Source organism: Globicephala melas, chromosome 14 (genome assembly GCF_963455315.2).
Source record: "Globicephala melas chromosome 14, mGloMel1.2, whole genome shotgun sequence".
In the NCBI taxonomy this organism is placed as follows: Eukaryota; Metazoa; Chordata; class Mammalia; order Artiodactyla; family Delphinidae; genus Globicephala; species Globicephala melas.
In genome coordinates, this window is record NC_083327.1 from 81503476 (window position 1) to 81518339 (window position 14864).

A 14864-nucleotide genomic window follows, 5' to 3' on the forward strand; every position below is an offset into this window, starting at 1 on the left:
GGTTCTTCACTTAGTGTCCATGTAAACACAGGCTGCATTTGATTCCTCCCGCAGGAAGAGATGTACATCTTCATGGAGTACTGTGACGAGGGCACCCTAGAGGAGGTGTCGAGGCTGGGACTTCAGGAGCACGTCATCAGGCTGTATTCTAAGCAGATCACCGTCGCAATCAATGTCCTCCACGAGCATGGCATAGTTCACCGTGACGTTAAAGGTAATGCCCACATTCGGCTCCCCGCCAGAGCCAGCTGTGCCCAGCACACGGCGGCTGCCCCCATGTCGCTTCTTCCCGCGCCCGCACATCACTTCTCTACAAAGAAATACCTTTACTTGAAGTAGTCTTCTGTAAAGAACCCAGCATTAAGAAACTGTGCAGGACACATGTCTCTGTCTAGGAGGGTATAAGTCCGCTGTTCTGTTCAGCACTGCTTTTAGCCAAAAGGGTCTATTACCCCCGAAATGAAACTTGCTGTTTTGTAGGCTGATTTCGCCTGCCCTGTGTATTTACTAGACATTCGTGCTCAGAGCATCCTTTCTTTTCCTTGTGTCAAGAACCTCGTGTATTTATATATAAACGTCGTGAATATGTAAAGTGACGGTGAATCAGGAATGCCGGTGTAAGTTACGATGTGCAGCTGAGCTTGGGGAGACGTGGACGGGGTTTATTTACAGCACCCTCCTCCAGTGTAGAGTTCTGCTAAAGATTGATTTGGTCACGCTGACTGACTAAAAGTTCTGTTCCCTTCTCACGTGTGGTGAGTAGCCATGCTTCTGTCCCAGAACTGTCCCTCTTGCGTTTACCTTAACCACACCGTGCCCCTGACCTCTGTATTTGGGAGTCTTGGGGGTAATTAAAGTGACAAATTAGCTTTGTCTCTAATGGCCCTAGACTGAAGGATTCCACTCTGTCCCATAATCTGAGGCCTAAACAGGTTGATTCTAGAATGGCCGGACTTCAGACCAGGCATTCGCCTCAGAGCGGGCTGGGTTACCCCTCACCTGCTCTGCTGGGTGGAAGGATTGTCCGCGTTCTCTAAGGCGGCTCCTCCTGAATCCCCAGCATGCCCCAGTCCTGCTGCCTGCCCGCCCGTCCGCCGCATTGCTTTGCTGTCTGGGATCATTCTGGGCATTTGCTTCAATGGCTCTGGGTCAGGCCATGGCATTGCCTGTTTCCAGTTGTTCTGACACAGATTCCATGCTCATGGAATGGTACCTTCATGTCGTTGGCCACGGCCATAAAGAGAATCCCTCAGAGTCCCTGAGTCAAGTCCGCCCACGTGCATCCTTGGGACATTCTTTATAGCTCCTCGTGTCTGAGAGTGTGGGCCTGGGAGCTGGCTCCGGAATCACGCAGTTAGCGCCGTGTGCTCCTCAGGCTGTGAGGACCAGCAGATCGCAGCTCATCGCGTGGCTTGCTGTCTAAAGTGAGGGGCTCCGTGTCACTTTTGGAAGGAGGTACCGTCGACACGTAGCGCTGAGCCGTGCCACTCGGTTGGAGTGGCTGCGGCCGGTAGCCTCTGGAGGAGGCAGAGCCGCCCTGGGAGATGAGCGGTAACCCCGGGTTCCAATTGGAGTACAGGCCGGGCCTGTGTACCGCTTGCGGAGATGTGAGACAGTCACAGAACGTGCTTTTCAGGCAGTCTGAAATCAGTCCAATGGTGGCCTCGGGTACAGCTCTGCAGACCAGCATCGTGTGTGCCAGGTCTTGTCTACACGTTGCTTTCTGTTGCAGGCGCTGCTGATCGTATATAAACTTAATTTTCAGGGACTGTGGCCACAAGCATTTGTGTTTTATGTGTACTTTCTCTTTAAGTATCTCCCTGGGTTTTTAATGTTAGAATTTATGCGTGTATTTCAGTTCAGAATGTATTGGTCAGAGCTATCTGCACTGATACTAAAGTGTCTTCGCTGTGTTTTAACATTTGTGAGTAAGGCTTAAAATCTTTCTATGATTACACTTTGCAAGTGAAGTTTCGTAAGTCTTTATAACTTCTGTGAATCAAGTTCCTGATGGTTCAGGTTACCGTGTAAACTTTAAAGTGCCTGCGTTGTGTTGTAGAGGCTCACAACTCCTTATTTCTTGTTAGGTGCCAACATCTTCCTTACCTCATCTGGACTGATCAAGCTGGGAGATTTTGGATGTTCAGTAAAGCTTAAAAACAATGCTCAGACCATGCCTGGGGAGGTGAATAGCACGCTGGGGACAGCAGGTGGGTCCGGCTAGATCTGTCTTTGCATCGGGGCTTACTCCAGTGTGCTGGGACCCCGGCTTTCCCTTTTCCTCCTGGTCAGCAGACGTGGAGAGCAGGTGAGGGCATCTAACCAGACGGGGGAGGAGCCACCCCTGAAAGCGCTTGTCAGATTGGGAAATCACTTTTCTCCCTCAGACTTAAAGGAGGGAAGAAAGGCCTCTTTTCTTCCCAGAAAAACCTTGTCATTCACGTTGGGTTTATTAAAACTATTCTAGTCAAAACAACATGTTTAAATGGTGATTATTTGACTGTTTAGAAACACGTCATAAAATTCTACATCCTCCTTTGCAGGTTAAATTTCATATTCTCATTGCAGATACAATTTACCTGAATATTTGTATATTCAGAATTGTCTTTTAGAAGATATTTTGGCTCCTAAAATGTCCATCCGAGAAATTGATTTGAAATATTTATTTTCAAGTTTTGATGTTTCTTAGTATGTAATTCAGAAAAAGTTCCTCCCCCCCCCACCCCCGAACAAATTAGTTGTTTCTTCTATGTGGAATATTAAGTGATATTAGTGTATTGCTTGGCTCTCGTACTACATGGTGCTATATTTATAACCCATTCTTATCACCATATCTGTGACTTTTAAAGCATACATGGCCCCAGAAGTCATCACTCGCGCCAAAGGAGAAGGCCACGGGCGTGCGGCCGACATCTGGAGTCTGGGGTGTGTCGTCATAGAGATGGTGACTGGCAAGGTGAGCAGAGCCTGCACCGGGGGCAGGGGGACCTGAGGAGGGCACTTTACGTTAACAGAGCAGTAACTGTGGTCTTACTATCATTATGAATACTGTGGACACATTTCCTGCAAAATAGAGAACATGACCCGTCAAAAGATAAGTAAGTTAAGACGAGTGACAAACTAGGGACCAAATATTTATAACATACATGACTTAGAGAATTCCTCAGAGGAACCAAAAAAAGCATAATTCTCAAAACACAGAATTAAGCAGCTGTGAAAAGAAACAGGAAGTTGAAAACTTATGTCTCCACAAAGACTGGCACAAGAATGCCCGTATCAGCTTTATTCATAATAGCCAAAACTTGGAAGCCACCAAGATATCTTTCAAATGGATAAACTGTGGTAATCTACGTGAGGGAATACTGTACAGCAACCAAAAGAAATTGGGCCGTGAAATGACATGGAGAAACCTTAAAAGCACATTGCTGGGCTTCCCTGGTGGTGCAGTGGTTGAGAGCCCGCCTGCCGATGCAGGGGACATGGGTTCGTGCCCTGGTCCGGGAAGATCCCACATGCCGCGGAGCGGCTGGGCCCGTGAGCCATGCCTGCTGAGCCTGCGCGTGTGGAGCCTGTGCTCCGCAACGGGAGAGGCCACAACAGTGAGAGGCCCGCGTACCGCAAAAAAAAAAAAAAGCATATTGCTAAGTGAAAGAAACCAATCTGGGGAATTCCCTGCTGGTGCAGTGGTTAGGACTCGGCACTTTCACTGCTGAGGGTGCGGGTTCGATACCTGGTCGGGGAACTAAGATCCTGCAAGACTCGAGGCATGGCCAAAAAAAGAAACAAGCCAATCTGAAAACACCACGTACCGTATGATTCCAACTATATGACATTCCAGAAGAGGCAAAACGATAAAGGCAGTAAAAGATCAGTGGTTGCCAGGGCCTCTGGGAGAGGGAGGGAAGGACAGATAGGTAGAGCACAAGCGTTTGCAGGGCAGTGAAACTGTTGTGTATGACACAGTATCTGAAAATTGATCTTCTGATGAAGACACCACTAATGAAAAATTCTACAAATATATAGAGGCACAGCGTGTGTGGGGGTGTAGCCATTACTCATAAAGCAAAAAAGTTAGAAACCTCTTAAGTGTTACTAGTAGGAAATTATTATATAGCTATACCTCGCAGCTGCTGAAAATAAGTGCTTAGTAACTATTAGCTAATATTATTTCTATTAGCGTTAACATAGAAAGATGCCCATGATATCTGTTATTTCAGTCAAGCCATGCATTAGAAAAAGAACAAGTTCTCACATTGAAGAACATATATCTCAATAACTAAACGATGGTCCACAAATTAGAATGCCGTACAAACTCAGTCCTTTCCCCCATGAATCTCATTTCCCTGTAATCATAATAAAATAATCTAAGCTTTGCAAATTATCAATAATTGGATGCCGATTATTCAACAGTGTGGCATATTAAACATCCCTGTATGATAGCTGTTGAATTTTGTTTGACATTTTTATATTATTTTATGTTACATTTTTTATTTACATGATGATGGCATCTAGATAATACTGGACTAATTGGACACCTAAATGGGGTAGGCAGACTATGCTCACCACCTGGTTTTGTAAATAAAGTTTTATTGGCACATGGTCATACCCATTCCTTTATTATATTATAGCCTAAGGCTGCTTTCATGCTACAGTGGGAGAATTGAATAGGTGTGACAGAGACCATATGGCCTGCAAGCCTAAAATAGTTACTGTTTGGCCCTTTAAGTAAAAGTTTGCCGGCCTCAATATGTATCAACGTTGAGATGCCTAAAAAGAGATTGGGCAGTTGCATTTCTGTATGGCCATGTAGTATTGAAACCTGATTTTTTTTTTCTGTTTTTAGAGACCTTGGCATGAATATGAGCACAACTTTCAGATTATGTACAAAGTGGGAATGGGGCATAAGCCACCAATCCCTGAAAGATTAAGCCCAGAAGGAAAGGACTTCCTTTCTCACTGCCTAGAAAGCGAGCCCAGGATGAGGTGGACGGCCAGCCAGCTCCTCGACCATTCCTTCGTCAAGGTTTGGCAGATTGTTGTGTAGCCCTCTCCTTGTTTAAGTATTTGAGTTTTGATCGCATCTGGCACTTAAGGAAATTTGGAGACTTAAATATAAAATATCTATATCTGAAATGGGAAGAAACTAAATGTATTATGCTGGGGAATTTTGTATGTTTTTTCTTTTGGAAAATGTTCGTCGAGGTTCTCCTCCTTGATCCATTTGGATGGTTTGAGGTGCACTTGGGACTATTAAATGGAATTTTAAATGGGGTTGGATGAAAGGCACAATTTTCCCTCTTTTAGAGTACACAGGTTAGTAACAACAAACCTCTACTGGGAGAGTAGAGACAGGGGAGTAATGACTAAGCATTATGTTAAGAGCTGTGATAATGGTATATATGCCATGTTGTAGGGTCACTGAAAAGAGGAATTTAATCCAGTCGGGTAATCCCAGCTATTACTCTTCTTTTTCTTTTTACTCTTTTTATTTTTGGCTGTGTTGGGTCTTCCTTGTGGTGAGCGGGGGCTACTCTTTGTTGAGGTGCGCGGGCTTCTCATTGCGGTGGCTTTTCTCGTTGCGGAGCCTGGGCTCTAGGCGCGTGGGCTTCAGTAGTTGTGGCGCACAGGCTTAGTTGCTCCTCGACATGTGGGATCTTCTCGGACCAGGGCTCGAACCCGGGTCCCCTGCATTGGCAGGCGGATTCTTCCCTGGTGGCGCAGTGGTTAAGAAAGTCCCTATTAACTTTCTTTAGAGTGAGATGCCTGAGCTGTTTGGGAGGGTTTAGCCAGGTCAGGAAACGCAGGGAGGAGTATGGCGGACAGAATGGAAGAGACATGGAAAGGCTCACTGCTAAGAGGGTGAAGCACCCAAAGAACTGTGTATCGGGACATACTGATGGAGCACAGGATGTGGAAAGTGGCAAAACATAAGGCTGGGAAAGTAAGCAGGGACCACATGAAGGGATTTCAGTTTTATTGTAAGCATGACATGCTTAAATTGTGTTTTAGAACAGTCACTCTGGAGGTGAGAGGCTAGTTGGGAAGCTGCTGACACAGCTGCTGGGCTGGGAGTGGGAGGTCAGGGGTGAGTCACCAGCCGTATATAGGAGTGAGAATGGCCGTGAGTGAGTAACTGATGGGATGTGAAGGGTGCGTGACGGGGAGGAGTCCAGGACGGCTCCCGGGCTCTGGCTTGTGTCACCAGGTTATCGAGATTCCATTTGCCAAGATAGGTAAAGAGGGCATCTGGTTGAGGGTTGCGTCGGGAGATGATGGTCTCCTCTTTGGTAGATTGAGTTCGAGGCGTATTTGGAGTATCTGTTGGGGGATTTTAGACAGGCATTTGGGTATTTTGGACTGGCACTCGAGAGAACTGGGATAGGATACGGATTTGAGAGAGAGAAATATTGCTGGGAGAGCATTTAGAGGAGACATGGAATGAGAGTGGAAACCTGGAGAAAACATTTACAGGGTCCTGCAGAGGAGCTCCTGATACAGGAAAGGAAGATTCAAGAGAGGGGTCACATTATTTCTGGGTGAGTGAAATTAAGTAATCAATAGCTGGATATGCTGCATAGATATTAGGGATTTGTAATTAAATAAAAATGTATTCTTTATAAAGTATATAAGCAATTTTTATTGACATTGTACAAATATGTTCTTTTTTTAATGTATTAAGCCCTTTTTTAAAAAAAATTTTATTTATTTATTTTTGGCTGTGTTGGGTCTTCGTTTCTGTGTGAGGGCTTTCTCTAGTTGCGGCGAGCGGGGGCCACTCTTCATTGCGGTGCGCGGGCCTCTCACTATCGCGGCCTCTCTTGTTGAGGAGCACAGGCTCAGTCGTGGCTCACGGGCCTAGTTGCTCTGTGGCATGTGGGATCTTCCCAGACCAGGGCTCGAACCCGTGTCCCCTGCATCGGCAGGCGGACTCTCAACCACTGCGCCACCAGGGAAGCCCCACAAATACATTCTTAAAAATGCTTTCAATAGTCAATTCATAGAGCAGTAACTTAGCACTGACATTTCATTGCATTGATTACGGCTTTGCTCTGTGCCAGGCACAGTGCTGGGAGCATCAGGATGCACTGATTATGACTTACCTGTAAATCTTACATGTGGCGTGAATAGGGTTCAGCTCTCTCCTGCCTTCCTCACAGGTTTGCACAGATGAAGAATGAAGCTAATCAGTCTGTGGCCTAGTAGTGTGTGTACTCGGAAAATTCTCTTAATCACTACTGTATGTAATATTTACATAAAGACTGTGCTGAGAAGCAGTATAAGCCTTTTTAACCTTCCAAGACTGAAGACTGCACAGGTGACAAGCGTCACTTCTCCTGCTGCTCCTGTTTGTTCGACGTGGCACGGGGCCCTCCTGAGTGATGGTGTCCACGAGGTAAAGAAGCTGCATGTTAAGTGCCATTACTACTGTACACGGACCATCACCTCCGTCACCTCCATTTCTCGGGTGACTGAGAACCGTGACATCAGTGTAGTATTTTTGACCTTTCTAGGTTCAAAAGCAGTTGTAGTGTTATCAGGCGTCCTGGGCCTTGTTAATCTCTTGTTTGTCGAGTGCACTGACTGTGAAACCTTACCTGTTGTTGTTGTTGTTGGCAAGCCACAGGTTTGTTATGCAAAAGGCTGATTAATGAAATTTAAGAAAAAGGTTCTTTTTTCAATAAATGGTTTATTTTAGGAAAGCTCAGTTATATTGTCTTTTAATGGTTATCAGCTTCAGAGCCAACACATTATCTGATACAGAGGTCTGTCCTTGTCACTCATGTGTTCCTCAACAGAAGGGGTACAATCAAGTGTGCTGAAGGTGGGCGCTGGGTTAGGAGTTCCTTTAGGGTCTAGAATCGCCTTGCTGCAAAGGGAAAGAGAGAAATGAAACAACACTAAGGATGTAAGAGGCCCTTTTAAATCTTTGTATATTAACTGCAAGTTTATAACAGATAAAAGTTTAAGCCTTGTTATCACATGTTGGCGGCTCAGTTTATTTTCATATCAAGATATATAGGTACTGGGTCAATGTAAATACTGCTGAATAATCTCTTGACAAGAAAGCATCTTTTTCAGAATGTAAATATTTCAGCAGTTAGTTTTCTAAAATAGCCCAAATTATATGTCATTGATGGTGTTCTTTTCTTTCTTTCTGCTATTAAATTTTTTTAAAGATTGACCTTAAAGCTTCCTGAAATCTTTTTAGAAGATATCTGACTCATTCCTTACACATAGCAGCTGACTCTGGACAGGTAATTTCTCAGGCAGGTTCTGTATTCACCTTCCTTCCAGAGTAGTAGGTCCCCTCACATAGAAATTAATGTCCTTGAGAAAGCTGGCATCACGGAAGGATTTGTACAGACACTTAGATTTTTTTTTTTTCAGTAAAATTTTTTTAAGTGTTTTTAAATGGCTTTTTGAGGTATAATTTACCAATATGTAATATTTAAAGTATACAGTTCAGTGATTTTTAGGATAGTTATATAGTGTATAGCCTTCATCATAATCCACCTTAGAACAATTCCATTACCACAGAAAGAAAGCTCTTGTCCATTTGCAGTCACTCGTCACTCCTACCCCCAGCCTTAGGCAGCCACTGAGCCACTTACTGTCTCTATAGATTTGCCTGTTCTGGACATTTAATATAATGGTCTTTTGTGTCTGGCTTCTTTCACTTAGTATGATAATTCTAAGGTTTATGCATGTTACAGCATTGTGTTAATACTTCATTCCTTTTCATTGCTGAATATTATTCCGCTGTATGGATATGCCACATGATTTATTTATTCATTTACTACTTCTACTTTTTGGTTATTATGAATGATGCTGCTCTGAACACTTGCATACAAGTCTTTGTGTGGACCTATATTTTCCTTTCTCTTGAGAGTGGAACTGCTGGCTCATATGGTAAATCCATGTTCAATTTTTTTAACAAACTGTCAAACTGCTTCCAAAGTGGCTGCATTGTCTTAATTCCCAACCAGCAACACAAGAGAGTTCTAGCTTCTCCATACCTTTGCCAACACTTAATATTGTCTTTCTTTTTGTAATAGCCATTCTAGTAGATGTCAAGTGTTATCTCATTGTACTTTTGATCTGCATTTCTCTGACCATGGTGAGCATTTCTTGTGCTTGTTGGCCATTCATATATCTTCTTTGGTGAAGTGTCTATGTGAATCTTTTGCCCATTTTTATATTGGGTTATTTGTCTTCTTATTGAGTTGTGAGAGATTTTTATATATTCTGGATACAAGTCTTTACTAGATATTTGATTTGCAAATGTTTGTTTTTTCCCCCAGTCTGTGGCTTGTCTTTTCACATTTTTAATGGTTTCTTCTGAAGTACAGAAGTTTAAAACTTTGAAGTCTGGTTTATCAACTTGTTCTTTATTGCATGTGCTCTTGATATCCTATCTAAGAAATCATGACTTGACTCAAGATCATGAAGATTTACACCTATAGTTTCTTCTAAGAGTCTTATAGTTTTAGCTCTTATATTTAGGTCTATCATCTATTTTTAGTTAATGTTTGTGTATCACATCAGATAAGGGTCCAGGTTCATACTTTTGCATGTCGATATTTATTAGACCCAGCATTCATTTGTGGAAAAGACTGTTCTTTCTCCATTGAATTGTTTTGGCATCCTTGTTGAAATCAGTTGACTATAAATCTAGGGGTTTATTTCTGGACTCTCAATTCTGTTCCGTTGATCTATATAGCTGTCTTCTGTAGAACCACACTGCCTTGACTAACATAGCTTTATAGTAAATTTTGAAGTTGGGAAGTGTGAGTTCTTCAATTTGGTTCTGCTTTTTCAAGATTGTTTTGGCTATTCTGGGTCATTTGTATTTCCCTGTGAACTTTAGGATCAGCTTGTCAATTTCTGTTCTCCCCCCAACCCCCACCAAAAAAAAATCAGCTGGGATTTTGATAGATTGCATTGAAAATATAGAACAATGTGGGGAGTATTGTTATCTTAACAATATTATGTTTCCCAATTCATGAACAGGACAGCTCTCCATTTATTTGGATCTTTAATTTCTCTCAGCAGTGCTTTGTAATTCAGTGTACAATTCTTGAACTTTTTAAGTCTAAGTATTTTATTCGTTTCATGCTATTGTGAATGAAAGTATTTTCTGAATTTCTTTTCAGATTGTTCATTGCTAGTATATCAGTACAGTTGATTTTTGTATATTGGTCTTTTATCCCATGGCCTTGCTGAACTTGCTTAATAGCTCTAGTAGTTGTTTTGTAGACTCCATAGAATTCTCTACATATAAGATCATATCATCCAAGAATAAAGACAGTGTTTCTTCTTCCTTTACAATCTGGATGCCTTATATATTTTTTCTTGACTAATTGCACTGGCTAGATCCTCCGTCCAGTACAATGTTGAACAGCACTGGTGAGAATAACATTCTTGTCATGATTTTGACCTTAGGGGGCAACATTCATTCTTTTAATTTATGGTGTTCGTTGTGGGGTTTTGGTAAATGCCCTTTATCAGGTTGAAGATGTTTCCTTCTTTTCCTGGTTTACTGAGAGTTTTTATCATGACTAGATGTTTGATTTTGTCAAATGTTCTTCTGATCTATTGAGATGATCAGATGATTTTTGTGCTTTATTAATATGGTGTACTACATCAGTTGATTTTTGGATATTAAGCCAACCTTGCATTCCTGGGATGCATCCTAGTTGATCATTCTTTATAATCCCGTCTTTGTATTGCTATTGCAATTTGTAATGTTTTGTTGAGGACTTTTGCCTCTGTATTACATGAGGGATATTGCTGTGTAGTTTTCATTTCTTGTGATTGTCTGGCTCTGGTATCAGGATAATGCTGGCCTCATACAATGAGTCGGACGTTTTCCTCTTAGAGATTGTGAAGAACTGGTATTATTTACCATACTTCTTTAAATGTTTGGTAGAATTCACTAGTGAAACCAACTGTGCCTGGGTGTCTTTGTGGGAATTAATTAATAATTCAGTAATACTTTTAAGTTCTGTGATGTCTACTTCTTTAGTCCTGATTTTAGTATTTTGTGTTTTCTTACTCAGATCTTTTCAGAGAATCAATTCTTGTTTCATTAATATCCTTTATTATTTTTCTGGGTTCCATTTCATTTTTTTCCCTCACACTAATCTTTATTATTTCCTCCTTTCTGCATGGTTTGGGTTTAATTTGCCTTTTGTTTCGTTTTGTTTTGTTTCTTAAGATAGAAGATGGTGAAGGTAAAAATTATTGTAAAAATAATCCACAAGACCATTTCCTTTTATATATATAGTTTACAAATAGAGCATGTATCTTGAACATATTGTAAGGATAGTTTAAAAAATGTAATGTAAAAGCAGGGGGTAGATTTTCTTTTTCTTCTAAAATAGCAGCCTCAACTACTGACATTATATTCTCTAGAGTGAGGTCAGCAAACCTTTTCTGTAAAGGGCCAGAGACTGAATATTCTTGGCTTTGCAGGCTGTAGGATCTTGGTTGCAACTACTCAACCCTGCTGATGTAGCATAAAAGCAGCCATAGCAACACGTATATGACTAGATGTGGCTGTGTTCCAATAAAACTTTATTTACAAAACAAGCAGCAAGTGGGTCTTAGTTTGCTTAATGCTGCTCTAGATCACTAAGCAAAATTAAGAAACATCATTTTCCTAGGCCAGTAGAACTTATACAAAAGAGTATAAGCTTTCAAAGGCCATGTGTAATGCTACCTTATTCATATGTCTATATACTGCCCTGAAAAGGTGAATTATTCACTCATCATCAGGTCAAAACTGAGGCCGGGTGGCTGTGCGCTAACAGGGCTGGCTCCCGTGGGCTTGTACACAGGTGCTGAAGGCAGCTCCAGGAGGAGTCTGAGCTGTGGCTGCCCAACAGTGCACGTCTGCCTACACAAGGGCAGCTCTGGCCCTTGAAGCACATGCCTTTTCCCCTAGTAAGTGGAGGATCGCATATTTTTCCAAAATCAATGAGCTTGTTCCTACCAGCGTGTTGAAGCAGGTAACTCCCTTATTAGCTGCAGTGTCTAAAGTCACTGCCTTGCAAATCACTCATTTAATGGCATGATAGAAACTTCTGTGCTGCTTGGAATTTTTCACCCTCCCTGTAGCCCAACAGCCTGTTAAATTCCCAGCCTCATCCTGATTTAACATCAAAAGGGTCACCAATCTTCTACTCTGGGATGGGTCCTCTAGTCACATGCTCCAGCAGCCTGCCATTTCATCACATCACTTTTTTTCTTCTTGAGTCAACTATTATAAATTCTAGAGGCACAGCTCTTTCCCTATATTAGGTGATTTTTTTCTTATCCATTTAAATCATTCCTGTTTGAGAGTGACTTCTTCCTAACACATGTGCAGCTTTAGTGGTTTCCGGCCCGCCTTCCAAAGGAAATTATTATTATTCAGCAACCCTGACTTTTTGTTCATACTGCTTACCTCCTTAAAATTCAAAAGAACATAGTTGCCAGAAATTTCAAAACTCTTTAGTCACTCCAGCATGTGAAACAAGACTGTATAAAAAAAATATTAAAGGTAAAAATTGTATGAGTCTCACTCAGTGAAAAGCTTCACCAGTACAGCCCCAGGAGATATTTTCTAGCTACTGCGAAGATCTAAGTAAGGGCTTACTGTCGTTTTTTTAATCAGTTCATAACCGTAATATTCAAATAGGACAAGGCTGCAGGGGCTGAGGAATGCCTGCTTTGGAACTGCGTATCCTTCACTGGAGAAACGCTGTGCTTTCTTCACTGACAGCTGAAGTTCAGAGGGTTGACCAGTTTTACTTTGGCCTAATTGTGCTTGAGAAAGATTTTTATTTTTACTTTAGGAAAGGGAGTCAAAAGAAGACAATTGAAAGTCGATTCTTAAAGCCTCTGAACCAGTGTCCCTTCATGGCTGCTCACTGTGACCCTGTGTGAGGGGCCCAGGAGCCCGCCCTGCTCCCGCAGAGGTGACACTGAGGGGACATACATTAGCTGTTGAGGTGAAGTTCTGATATTCTGCTCTTTCTGACCAAAATAATGGTCATTTCCAACAGCTGAATGTCATAAACAGATACCAGTTGGTGGCAAATGCTGTGAATGGTCTCAGACGTCACAGATCAAGAGAAACAGGAGTATGTGCTCGCCCGGTGCCTTGGAGGCCAGTGTGGCAGGACAGGAAGCCTCGGGGCATCCGAAGTGCTTGGTTTTCATTTAAATTTATTGGAAGCTCTGGATACTCAAAGCCCATGCCAGGGATGCAGGAGTGTGAGATGCAGCCTCGGAGAGCTCGGGGCACCCGCTCGTAGGTTCCAGGTCCGGCGCTGCGGCTCAGGTGACCCAGTGAGAGCCGAGGCCCTCAGCCTTCTGTAGGGGGTCGGGGTCGTTTCGGAGGGCAGAGGGACTGGCCCTGGGAAGACCGCTTGCTTGTTTGTTTGGAGAAAGACCGGCTGCCCAATCTGCAGCTCCTGGCACCTCAGCCCTGTCCCACCCACCGTAGCAGGAAGGCAGGGCCAGCGTGTCAGTGAACACATGCGTTCCAGCTTCTTTATTTTGTGCTCTGTAAACAGCGCGCTGGAACTGCACGGTTAAGGCGTTGGAAACACTGTTGCTGAAGGAGGTGACACTGAACAGGACAACCTGAGTGACGTGTCACAGAGTAAACAGGAGGGTCACACTGGTGGGTGCCCTTCCGAGAAGCTCTAGGGCAGGAGGGGCGGTACACGGCCAGCTGCAGGCACAGTCGGAGCCCATGCTGCTTCGGCGGCAGGAAAGAGTGGCACTGGCAACCCTCCTGTGTCACCCGGCAGACTGGCGGTCGCCAGAGGGTTTGTTCTTCCCGCTCTAACCCGGCAACCCTGAGCAAAGTCTGACTAGCGCTTTAGACAGTGCTGGATGAAACCTCTTGTTTTGAACAGGTCCCTCCACGGATGCCTTCTCGCTTCTGTCCATGTTTACAGGTAAGTCCTTAAAGCCTCTGAAAGCCTAATCTGTTTGGCTTGGGGACCAGCCAGGCCACTGTTCCACTCCACCAGGAGAGAAACCGGAAACCAGCGGGGTCTGGTGTGTGTCTGTCACATCAGCTATTTCTACGTTTTGGCTGCAGTTACTGGGTATTACATCTAAATCACTGTCTTTCAGACCCACTCAGCATATATTAGAAAAACACATTCATCAGTAGCTACTTTTTTTTTTTTTTAACAAGGGTTTCTTTAGAGAATACAGCAGTCAGGAGATACTCCAGTACGACTGTGTGATCCTAGGAAAAAGGCAAACTGTGGTCTCTCTACAAAAGGTAAACAAGGTGGCCGACTAGCTCAGAACGTGCATCCGCTTTTCCTCCATGTCAGTCACAGAATCAGTCCACCTTCCTTAAACTCATCTCAGATGGTTGGTGTTTTCTAAATAAAGAAAGTCCCTTTATGGGCTTGGTTCCTAGAAGAAGTGCATTAAACTCCCTGCCTCAAAGCTGCAGGTCTCGGACATGGCCCTTAACACCTGGGAGGACCCTGCACCGATCTCCAGTCTGCAGGAAACTTTGCATCTTTCTCTTCCACATTGGGTTTAGAGCAGCCTCGAGCAGGGCTGCCCTAAGCTGCCATGGGATGGAGATGTCAGGCAGGACGTGATGCTCGTGTTTCATCCCGCACTGCTTGGGGACAGAGAGCCGGCTTCACATCCACAGGTTTTTAATTCTTAGGAAAGTAAACGCCCTGGGAGCCAGCACCGTTCTCTGCTGAAGAGATTGTGGCATCGGCAAGACCTGGACAGGGTGAAGGGATTCGGGGAGGGGTGCTTGTCTCTGCCGTTACGGTAACAGGCAGGAGGAACACCATGTCCCTGTACCGCCAAACGCAATGTGTTTTCATGGA

The 14864-nt window shown here is 43.5% G+C and overlaps 2 protein-coding genes across 7 annotated transcripts in view; one reads left to right on the forward strand and one right to left on the reverse strand.

Moving 5' to 3' along the window:
- The window catches only part of MAP3K4 (mitogen-activated protein kinase kinase kinase 4), a 167132-nt gene extending 158949 nt beyond the window's left edge, over nucleotides 1–8183 (forward strand). For 4 of the 5 annotated variants that reach the window (XM_030852978.2, XM_030852982.2, XM_030852984.2 and 1 more), the window contains 5 exons: nucleotides 55–214; nucleotides 2088–2210; nucleotides 2850–2956; nucleotides 4844–5023; nucleotides 7158–8183. In XM_030852978.2, coding sequence (XP_030708838.1) covers nucleotides 55–214; nucleotides 2088–2210; nucleotides 2850–2956; nucleotides 4844–5023; nucleotides 7158–7178 — 591 coding nt within the window. In that variant the 3' untranslated portion in view covers nucleotides 7179–8183. Of the gene's footprint in view, nucleotides 1–54; nucleotides 215–2087; nucleotides 2211–2849; nucleotides 2957–4843; nucleotides 5024–7157 lie in introns of those variants that run through there. The other variant, XM_060283373.1, reaches the window with a different exon arrangement.
- Nucleotides 6903–14864, reverse strand: part of AGPAT4 (1-acylglycerol-3-phosphate O-acyltransferase 4) — a 1427829-nt gene continuing 1419867 nt past the window's right edge. The window contains exon 18 of one of the 2 annotated variants that reach the window (XM_030852990.3): nucleotides 6903–7867. The gene's annotated coding sequence lies outside the window, so the exon portion shown is untranslated. The remainder of the gene's footprint in view (nucleotides 7868–14864) is intronic. The other variant, XR_004038703.3, reaches the window with a different exon arrangement.